The sequence below is a fragment of the Rhamphochromis longiceps genome, linkage group LG13, assembly GCF_057381845.1.
Source record: "Rhamphochromis longiceps isolate RC_006_pf linkage group LG13, R_longiceps_female_GT1.1, whole genome shotgun sequence".
Lineage (NCBI taxonomy): Eukaryota > Metazoa > Chordata > Actinopteri > Cichliformes > Cichlidae > Rhamphochromis > Rhamphochromis longiceps.
The window spans coordinates 26,518,732-26,530,236 of record NC_140569.1 but is presented as its reverse complement, the minus strand read 5'-3'; the positions used below and the strand labels follow the sequence as shown (position 1 = coordinate 26,530,236).

Genomic DNA, 11,505 nt, shown 5'->3' with positions numbered 1-11,505 from the left:
GCATGTTTTGGTGCTCTCTTCCGTCTTCCGTCTTCCTAGCAGTAAATAAATAAATAGTCATTACACCGAGGTAAAGTAACACCAACATCTGCTGGGTCGGCCGGTCTTACGCACAGGGACTACAAATGGACGAGGACTACAAAAGCTCAGCTGCTGTCCGCCGGACTTTACACTCTAGCAGAGTCGATCAGTAACCTACGCAGTGATAAGGACTGCGTTTGAAATATCTGAAGCAGGAGCAGTCCCGCTGTGTTTTGTGTTACCTTTGTTCGGCGGAACAATTGTCATAATGGCTTTTCACCAACTTTGCACTTTTGAAACTTTTCAGCAGGTCTCGGGGCGCTACGGTTATGGAGAAAACTTCAGAGACGTGATCGAGCAGGAGTTCACGCGGATTAAAGGTAATGATTGTGCTCAGTCCTGAGCAGCAGCTGTAGTGACGGAACCGCTGGCTGTAAACCGTTGCTTCTCTGTTGTAAACAGGGATAACATACCTGGATCATGCAGCAGCTACTTTGTATCCCGAGTCTGTGCTTAGGGACTACTGCCGGGACATTACAAGCAATCTGTACGGTGAGACAAGTCACATAAAATCCCACCAAGTGTTACTGCTATGTGGTTATTTTTCCTTGAGCCATGAAATTTAAAAGCATCTCCTTTTTGTTTTTCCCCCCAATAGGAAACCCCCACAGCCACAACCCCAGCAGCAGACTCACACATGACACGGTGGACCGGGTCAGATACAGGTAAAGTCTGTGCATGCTCTCAAAAGCCTTAATAATGGGCCAGCAACTCCTTCAGTTGGTACTTTGCTGGAATAAATGAGTGAAAACATTTTCTTACAGGGTATTGCAGCATTTTAACACCACCCCTGAGGAGTACTCTGTGATTTTCACTTCTGGTTGTACAGCCGCTCTTAAATTAGTGGCTGAGAGCTTTCCCTGGAGGTCGCACACAGAGAGCCAAGCAGGGAGTCACTTCTGCTACCTCACTGACAGCCATACCTCTGTAGTTGGCATGAGAGGACTGACTTCTAGCCGGGGGGTGGTTACCCAGCCCGTCTCCCCGCAGGAATTGGAAAACAGAGCAAAGGATGAAGCTCAAGTTGAAGATGTTATTTGCCAGACACCGCACCTCTTCTGCTACCCAGCACAGAGCAACTTCTCAGGGAGGAAGTATCCCCTTAGCCATGTGAAAGGCATCCAGGCGAGACGCCTTTACCCAGCGTGCGCCCACCAAGGCCGCTGGTTTGTGTTGCTCGATGCAGCCTCTTATGTCAGTTGTTCGCCTCTAAGCCTACAGGACTGCCCTGCTGATTTCATTCCTATCTCTTTCTACAAGATATTTGGCTTCCCCACAGGTCTGGGGGCGCTTCTTGTCCGTAACGACGCAGCAGACATACTAAAAAAGACTTATTTTGGAGGAGGCACAGCAGCAGCTTACCTTTCCGGAGAAGATTATTATGTGCAGGCAGCAAATATTTCTGACAGGTAAAACATTCTTACAGCCCATCGAAGGCCAGATAGTCTCTGAGAACTCACTGTTGTGAGCATCTGTATTCAAAACGCAATGTTTTCTCTCTCCCCGATAAAGATTTGAAGATGGCACTGTGTCCTTCTTGGACATCATTGGCTTAAATCACGCATTTGAAGCTCTTTACAGAATCACAGGTACTGTTGCCAGAGCATGGCGATTCATTCAATCTGTTTAATAGCGAAATCATGATGCGTATGCGGGTTGTTTATAATCTGCCTCAGGTTAAAAACAACAACCCTCAACCTTCGTTTATTTCTTTTTCCCTTCAGGGGGCATGCACAACATCCAGCAGCACACGTTCGGCCTGGCACGATACACTTACATGCTGCTGTCAAGTCTTTGCCATGGCAACGGGAGACCAGTGGCTCACATATACACCGAAGGCCAGTTTGACAGTCCAATCACACAGGGCGCAGTCCTGAACTTCAGCCTAATGGATTCAAATGGACAGATAATTGGCTATTCACAGGTGCATGTGGAAAACAGAATTTACTTCTATTTCATAACAGTCTAATAATTGTGTGTTTATGTAAAGGAGGTGAAATAATTTCTGTCACTCACAGGTCGACAGAATGGCCAACCTGTACAATATTCACGTGCGCACGGGTTGCTTCTGCAACACGGGGGCATGTCAGTCCTTCCTCGGGATCACCAGTCAGCGGGTGAAGAGGAACCTGCAGGTGAGAGATGAAAGAAAGAGAAAATTGTCAAAGTCGGTTAAGGGCATGCGTAGGTAGAATGAAACGTCTCTCTCTCTCTCTTTTTCTCTTCAAGGCCGGCCACGTCTGTGGAGACAACATCGACATAGTGGATGGCCAGCCGACCGGATCTGTTCGAGTGTCCTTCGGCTACATGTCAACATTTGAAGACTGTCAAAAGTTCCTGAACTTTGTGGCGGAGTGCTTCGTAGAGAAACCCGTCAGAGTAGACCAAGAGAGGCTACAGGAGTTAAAAAGAGCTGCTGCAGCGTCAGAGGACTCCAATGAATCTCCTTCAATCAAAATTACTAATGGAGAAGTATATAAAGGAGATGAAAAGAAGCCCACAGAAGCATCACTGAAGGGATTTCAACTGAGAGACTCAAACAGCCATGGGGTGGCTTATACTCTGACCAACATATACATCTATCCTATCAAATCTTGTGGAGCGTATGAGGTTTGAGAACAGCCCAGCCTTATCTCTCGTCTTTCTTTTCTAACCTTTTTCTCTCCTCCCCCTTCTTCCACTCTACCTGTTTTGATTTGACTCTGCTCTTCATGCAGGTCCACGACTGGCCGGTGGGCCCGCTGGGTTTACTGTATGACAGAGGCTGGATGGTGGTAAATGGAAACGGCGTTTGCCTGAGTCAGAAGAGGGAGCCACGTTTGTGTCTCATTCGCCCGCAAGTCCACATTCGCTCCAACAAATTGCTCCTGCAGGCACCAGGTCAGACACTCAGTCCATGGCTCACTGGGAATACATTTTTAAAATATATGTCTAAATTTCAGTTAGTCCGATTTTTGTGCCGTAAACTTCAACGAGGATTTTTGTTTTGCTTTTTCTTCAATCGCCCTACAGGGATGGATACCATTTCTGTTCCCCTGGAAAACAACAATCATTCGCACACGAGGGTGTGTCACAGTAAAGTTTGTGGTGACAGGTGAGCTGGCAGCGTTTGAGACATCCGAAAAGCATGAGCTGCAGGAAATATTGTGACACATGTCATTTGTTCTTTGTTTTTCTCTCGTGTCAACGCTCTCCCTACCTGTGTCGTTCTTTATGCTACCCCTTCTTTGCGGATGGCATTATAAGGCCCTCCTCTCCCAGCTTCTTATGAAATTCCTGCTGCTTACCATTTTTAGGGGAAAACAAACAATAGAGCACTGGATGATATTAATCTCCTCTGACAGATCCCCACATGACGAGTCACAAGCTTAAAAAAAAAGCCATTCACCCAGTGATTCTCCGATTAGATGTCACAGCAAATAGTAAGCAGCATCAAAACTCTGTAGATTTCCCCCGGGGGTCTCCTGAATATAATCTTCCTCCTTCCCCAAGGGTGGAGACTGTCGACTGTGGGGATGAGGCTGCATCATGGCTTTCAGACTTCCTTGGACAGCCGTGCCGCCTGATAAAACAAAGGCCTGATTTCACCCGAGAAATGAAGAAAAGGCCGAGTGAAGGTACCAGTACAAGCGTTTCACCTGTTTTGCCTCGCCTTTCTCTGTTTACTCCAGATTTATGTGGAATACAGTACACGAGCAGTGTGACCTTGCATTCAGTAATGCTGGCAACATCTTTTTCTGTAACACTGCTTAAGAGCGTCAGATTGTAATCCGAAAGACTGTGAAAATGCTGCGTATGCCAGGGATTCTCAGCCAAGGATGTGAATCCCTCATTTAGACTGGAACATGCGATTTGATTTTAAAAAATCACACCTACTGAGCAAACATTCACACCTGATTCCTTTTGCACTTTGCAATGTGTGAAAATTATTAATAAGGGAGCAGAAAACATGCCCCAATATGTTCATTTCATCCTCTATATTTTCTTTTTGGGCTCCACTGGAGTAGCTTTGGATGACTCACAGTTCAAAACAATCCTTATTTATCTTATTCCTAGCTTGTGTGCGCCACTCTGACACAAGCCATTTTAGCTAATTCACTCTCCCAGCCTTAAGCCAACGTTTTTCTGATTGGCTGTTCCATTGTAAACACAAGATATGTATATTTAAAGTGCTTATCTAAAAGTAGTGCATACCTGATTAATGAGTTAAATGTCACAACTCAGTGGCTTAAAACTGTGTACTTAAATTTTGTACAATAGTTCAATGAAATTGTAGTACTGTCCCATGTCAGCGTTAATATAAAGGCAAGCAAAACACAATAAATAAATGCATAAAGTGCATCAAGTTCAGTTGTTATAGTTAATATGACTTCATAAAAGTGAACTTAATCTGAGTATGGAGAGCCAGGATTTTAATGGCAAGCCTGTGCTACAAACTGGAGATGAGGGATTTGAAAGCTCTGGACATTTAGCATCCAGGGAGAATCTAAGGCTAGGATTATACCAGGAAATACTTACTTATACTTTTGCATGTATACAACGGTCAGCTTGGGTCTGCATGACTTAAATTTCCCCATCAGATGGTGAACTTGAGGCTCTGTGCAGACCTCAGAGTCACTCCCACTTTGTTATGAACAAATGGACTTGTGGCTGCTACCACTGGCCTGACTTATGCTCCTTGAAGAGGAATGCACACAAATCCAGACACCACAGTTCTTCTTATCGTACCACTTTGAAAGAGTATGATGAGAGGAGCCATGTGAAGTCGGTGCCATTGTACTGCTGTGTCTTTTGAGCTACAGCAAATTAGGACATCTCAGCCTCGCCTGTGCAGATGCCGATCGTTCTTTGTTTTGAAATCTGCCTTTTGCGAGTCTCCAGATTATCCTGGCGTTTAATATACATTTCTGACATCTTCATTTCCCACACTCCACATCTTTGGAACTTTTTTATTTGTATCCAAGCTAAGCAACAAGGCCAAGGGTTGTAAGCACATAAGGAAAAAAAGCTGCCGTTCCCAGAGTGGCCTTGAGGCTTACTCCAAAAGTGAGTAAAACCCTGTAGACTGCAATGTTAAAAAGCCCAAATTTATACACATAAAAGCTGCAGAACATAATTTTGATCTCTATGGTCACATCTCACTTAATAATAACAACAGTACAACTATATGACAACTACACTGTGTGTGTGTGTGTGTGTGTGTGTGTGTGTGTATATGTATATATGTGTGTGTGTATATATGTATATATGTGTGTGTGTGTATATGTGTATATATGTGTATATATGTATATGTGTATATTAGGGGTGCAACGATACACAAAATTCACGGTTCGGTTCGGTTCGATACTTTGGTGTCACGGTTCGATATTTTTTCGATACAAAAAAAATGTTCATGCCTTTTTAATTTGTCATTTATTAAAATTATAAATATATATTTTAACTCAAAAGTACAGTTTTTAAATTTAATGTTGCTGAAACAAAAATAATTAAAAAAATAAATATATCTGATTGAGGAGTCACTCATCTTTGGAAAAGAGAGTTTATTACAGAGAAATGGCTCTTTCCAAAATAAAAGCTATACTATACGCTTCTTCTGGGCTATATTCTCAGCAGCATATTGTAGCGGGTCAGGGCTGTTCGGGGTTCTGTTTGTACAGTTATGTTTTGTTTATGTTGCCATAGTGACAGGTGACGCCCTCTTGCTGCGACGGTGTGTCCTTCCGGGGTCAGAGGGCGCCCTGTGTGTTGTTGTTGTTGTTGCTGTGCGGTTGCCGCGCTGAGCAGTTAGCTAGCGGCAGTGTTCTTCTGCAGATGTCAATAAACGGCTGTGCTCCCTGGCTAGCTCACGGGAAGCAAGACCAAACAACACCTCCGTCTCCTCGTTGTCTGAGCTCGCCACATTGGTGTCAGAAGTGGGATGATGGTGGCACCCCATGTTCTGACCCGAGTGACTTTTCCCCCGCCTGTCGTGACCGGCGGTGCGCCAAAAGAAGGCACCTGGATATTTGCAAAGTGAAAGCAAAAAACAAGCGCAAATTCAAACGCGATTTCAATATGTCACATATTGACAGTGGCTCACCGATGCCAATGACATAATTACCCAGCTACATTTCCGAAAGAATGCAAAAGCATTGACATATATTTTTCCTTCCTACAATAGCCCGACCGGCAGGGCAGAGATAGATTTTGGTAGCCCGACTGGAAAAATCGCTAGCCCGATTTTGCAAGCCCTGTGTTACAGGCATGGCCCTTTAAGGATGAAGCCTGATGGGAAATGTATTCGGGATGTGTGTAGCGGGACTGCCTGGTGTGTGTGTGTGTGTGTGTGTGTGTGTGTGTGTGTGTGTGTGTGTGTGTGTGTGTGTGTGTGTGTGTGTGTGTGTGAAGAGAGAGAGCGGAGAAGGGGAAAAAGTAACGGTTAGCTACAGAAGAGACAGAAAGAAAATAAATAAAAGGAATATAATAACTCCCTCGACAGCCAGAGTTGTGTCGGCGATGCTCGCTGTGAGTAAACTGTTTCAGCCCACTGTACGCTATGTTCGTGCCTTAGAGAAGAAATAAAGTTCGGTGAAGCAGTTTCCTACGCCTCCTTCGATCTTTTTGCTAGCGGAGTTGACCTGTATAGTAAGCTTTGCCGGCTACGAGTCAGTTACGGAACCTTCAAGTAACTGCCAGAGGTTTCCTTACTACGGTTCGGGGCCGCGGATCTGGCGCGGTAACACCTGTATCTGATTGAGGAGTCACTCATCTTTGGAAAAGAGAGTTTATTACAGAGAAATGGCTCTTTCCAAAATAAAAGCTATACTATACGCTTCTTCTGGGCTATATTCTCAGCAGCATATTGTAGCGGGTCAGGGCTGTTCGGGGTTCTGTTTGTACAGTTATGTTTTGTTTATGTTGCCATAGTGACGGGTGACGCCTTCTCGCTGCGACGGTGTGTCCTTCCGGGGTCAGAGGGCGCTCTGTGTGTTGTTGTTGCTGTGCGGTTGCCGCGCTGAGGAGTTAGCTAGCGGCAGTGTTCTTCTGCAGATGTCAATAAACGGCTGTGCTCCCTGGCTAGCTCACGGTAAGCAAGACCAAACGACACCTCCCTCTCCTCCTTGTCTGAGCTCGCCACAATATTAAACATATCAGGTCCCCATAAGGAGAATCATGTGCTAACGGCTGTCTAAATGACTCGGGTAAAGTTTGTAACATGCATGCTTGTTGTTTTTGTCTGCTTCCACTTGTCTTTGCACTAGGATGATGTCGGCGTAAATGTGCAGTCATATTCGTTGTGTTCCCACTAGTGCTCCGTTATCGAGCTACCCCTGCGTGGGGCTAGACGGCTAACACGTTAACGAGCTAACTGCTCGCTAACACACTAGTTCCCACCCATGTAATTGAGCATTGCGTGGCACATCCAACATACTGTTTTACTTTAGTCCATGACGCGCTTACCTTCAGGGTCATATGTCACATGAAAACCAAAATAATTCCAAACGCCACATCTGAATGAGGGTGGGGAAGGTTCAATTTGCCATGTTGCAAGGAGAGCTTAACTTCTGTCTCGCTAGCTTGCCCTGCGCTCGTCCTTCTGATGATGCTGTCTGTGTTGAGCGCTCAGTGGATCTGCGCTCGACAGTGCAGCCTAGGCTGAGTAGTCGAACGCAGATTTACTGAGCGCTCAACACAGACAGCATCGTCAGAAGGAAAGTTGATAAAATAAATTACAAATTTTGTATTGTTCGATACATATGCGTACCGAACCGAAAGCACTGTATCGAACGGTTCAATATCGATATGAGTATCGTTGCACCCCTAATATGTATATATGCTATACTGTATAGTGCAGACTATCCAAAAAAATTGCATGTGCATAAAACAAAGTGCATTTGTGTTTTCCACCACTGTAGTTTATGGAGCTTGCTAAATGAGCTTGCTAACCATAGTCAACTGATTTAAAAAAAAAAAAAATTAATAACAGCATTAATAAAGCACGGAGTTAAGAAAACAATGGCTGAATCCATCAGTTTATGCACTAATCCAGTGTACAGTACCACTGCTGATTACGTCTTTAGGAATGTTATGATCTCAGGTTATTGTCCATTTTCTGTAGAGCACTAAGAAACTTGTTGCAACTGTTTTCACAGCCTGAGTAAATTTCCTCATATCGAGTGAAATTTCACTCGAATCTTTAATATTTGTTAGGCCATAACTGGCAATTTGACAAATAAACACTCAGAGAGCAATTCTGCAGTCTGGAAAAACTAACTCTTGCTTCAGTATAATATTTCTTGACAAGTTTTATTTACTAGACAACTTCTGTCATAATATCTAATCAATAATTATTTCCTTTTAATTTAAAAAACAAAAATGTATTTATTGTGGTATAACCATCTCATTTTTTGTGGCTGCTCTTTCTCTGCTACAGTTTCTGCAGCTGTCACTTCCTTGTACATTCTCTGATATTTTTTTTAAGAATATTTCAAGGACACAGTGATAGAAGATTTCATCCGTGTAACCCAACAAAACATTTTGTGTGTTGAATTGTGAGTGCGCATTTGGATGTGTGCCAAGATTCACTTACATTTTCCAAATGCTGTATTTCAGTAAAACCTCAATTACCAGACTTTTTAAAACGACAGTGTTAATGAAAATGTTTTCCTCAGCTCACTGTGCTAATATGAAGTTGTTCCCTTCTAGCTGCCACCTCCACATCGCTCTCCCTGGTAAATGAAGCTCAGTATCTCATGATCAGCCGTGCCAGCGTGGAGCTCATTCAGAACCTAATGAGCAGCAGGTTTGAACACATGGCATGTTATTCAAAATACACATGGCTCCAGTGAAATATTCAGGATGCGTCGATGTCTGTACATTTGCATCACAGTGGGTCATTTACACAGCAAGGCAAACTAACATGCAATTTCCCCATTTGCCTTCTCAGGCAGGACGATTCTGAGGGCGATCAGCTCCTTGACACACAGAGTGTCATTAGCCGCTTCCGGGCCAATTTAGTCATCGCTGGTGTCGAACCGTTTGAGGAGGATAATTGGTCACACTTGGTTATTGGCAGTACTCAATTCATGGTGAGCTGACACTTTGAGATAAATGATGAAATCTTCAACTGCGGATTTGTCCAAAATGAATATGCTCCCTCTGTGATTAACCTGAAGGTTGCAGGACATTGTGGAAGATGTCACATGGTTGGAATTGACCAAGACACAGGAAGCAAAACAAAAGAGCCGCTAATGTCTCTATCTGCTTACCGCAGCGGGAAGGTCAGTCAAAAGCAATTACTGCACCTTCATGTAGATGCTTTGTGTGGTTGTGTGTTTGTTTGTGTGTGTGTGTGTGGCAACTCAAACGCTCTGCTATTTTGTGATTTTTTTTATTTTTTTTCAGGTGACCTTTGGTGTTTACCTGACCCATCAGCTAACAGAGGGCTCCACCGCAGCAGCCAATGTCCTCTCGGTCGGTTCCCTCATACAGCCCAAGCCAAACAGTTCTTAAAGCAGTCGTCTGCAACATCCTCTTAATTTATTTCAGTGACATCTCTGGTCCTTAGAGGCCTTTTCTCTGCTGTGCATCCTAAATATCACCTGTCAAACACTGACAGAGTTACTGGAGACGTTTGCTCATTTTCTTTGTATAACCTGAGTGGTCCTCAAGTGTCCTTTTCATGCCACATCATTCAGGCTTTCAGATTGTTGTGATGGAAAATGTATGACATTTGGGGATTTTTTTTTTTTAATGTAAAGAAGATGTGAAATAAAAAAAAAACTGCTGTCACAACTTTGTTGTTGAGCAAATGCATTGCAAGGAGGGTTTTTTTTCTCTCTAGAAATAGAAATGTGTACAATTACAAACCAATTCCAGAAAGGTTGGGTTGCTGTGTAAAAGGTAAATAAAAAAAACAGAATGCAATCCCCATCACTTTAAACCAACTTTGTCTTCAATGGCTGTTCCTTCCACAGAAAAGAAAAGAAAGTGGCTTGTGCTCACAGCCAGAGCTGAGTGCTTTAGATGACCACATTAATGGAGCCAAGAGTAGAAAAAAATGACTGAAAAGAATGTTTAGATCCCTATGAAGCCCCAGCTTTTGGCTCATAGAGGATACACCCACCTCATTATTTGAAACTTTGGCCGTGTATAATATGAGCATCCACCATCCTAGCAATTTTTCATTTCAATAACTGTCATAAGCCTTTGAATCGTGGAGTGTCCGTTTCTTCATCTCAGAGTCAACTTTCACTAAGACAGCAACTGCAGACTCCCAAATGCTCTTCAGAGAGGTGTGCTGGCTTAGTGACAATACACAGTGAACTACTTTGATGCATGCGTAATGATGTGCAGTAACAGCAGCCCGTGTCTTTATGTATTTTGATTCAGTTCAGTTGTATTTATACAGTGCCAGTCAACAATAACGACTTTCAGTGCAAGAGCAAGGCTTGACCAGAGAACCCTACAACACAGCACAGAGAACTCTTACTCAGAGGTGGTTGTGCTCCAGCGTAGCTGAGGTAATCCTGCAACTTAATACAAGGTGTGGATCACTTTGGGCCTCATCATCATTATCATTCATCTGATGCAGAGCTGGAAAATAGGCATATAGAAATAATGACAAAGTCAAAGTGCGCCAATAATTGTGCACGCTGTGTGGTTTCAATGTGTTATCTGATCCAGAACATGTCAAGCTTGGTGCATTAATCCCAGCTTATATTAACCCTCCAGACAGTTCTTCGTGAAGGTTTTCCCCATGAAGGTTTTTATTGACATTTCCTCCCAAACACACCACCAATGTGACTGCTGCCAAAAATCTAAAACATATTTCTTGCAGTATAGAAACCTCCCAGAGTGTCGGTGATCAGTAAATGCTCCCAAGGGTGCACTAGTGTTTTTGGTGTGGATTGCAAATCTGTTTTTATTTATTTCTTTTTTCTTTTTTGCATCTTATATTTTATATTTTAAAGTGGTCCTGAGCAGTAGCTCTCCAGGCTTGTCAGTTTCAGTCCAGTGCTTGTAGCTGGCCATTTTCAAAGGTTTTGTTTTGTTTTGTCACTTAATGCTGATCTATGAATCATTCAAGCATTAAAATAAACTTACTCAAAGAATGGACTGGAGTTCTGTCTGCGCATAACTTAGCACACTTATCAAAAAAAACAATTTTAAATGGTATCTTTTGGCTCTTTATCACTAGCAGCCTGTATCATAACACATGATATGTTCTCATTGCTTTAGCTGAATCTACAAAAAACGCAATAGATAACACAGTTTGACAGACATAAAATAATGTTTTTGCACCAGAAATGAGATTCTCTAAGGGCTCTTAGCTGAAAACGTTTTACACGGTGTTCAGCACGCTATTAAATAAGTCTCACAATACTGGACAAGTGTGGGGCAAAAGAAGAAGTGTCAGGTCTAAAATACTGGATCAGAAAATCA

At 43.2% G+C, this 11,505-nt stretch overlaps 1 protein-coding gene across 1 annotated transcript; it reads left to right on the top strand.

Annotated features, from left to right (window-relative positions):
• mocos (molybdenum cofactor sulfurase) lies at positions 1 to 9,588 on the top strand. The gene is made up of 15 exons (XM_085428763.1): positions 1 to 401; positions 484 to 573; positions 680 to 746; positions 846 to 1,490; positions 1,594 to 1,670; positions 1,806 to 2,005; positions 2,100 to 2,216; positions 2,311 to 2,691; positions 2,799 to 2,961; positions 3,094 to 3,175; positions 3,574 to 3,698; positions 8,767 to 8,863; positions 9,008 to 9,149; positions 9,237 to 9,341; positions 9,466 to 9,588. Exons 1-15 carry the CDS (start codon positions 290 to 292, stop codon positions 9,571 to 9,573), a joined length of 2,511 nt encoding a protein of 836 aa, XP_085284889.1. The 5' UTR covers positions 1 to 289; the 3' UTR covers positions 9,574 to 9,588.
• Positions 9,589 to 11,505: the final 1,917 nt, after the last annotated feature.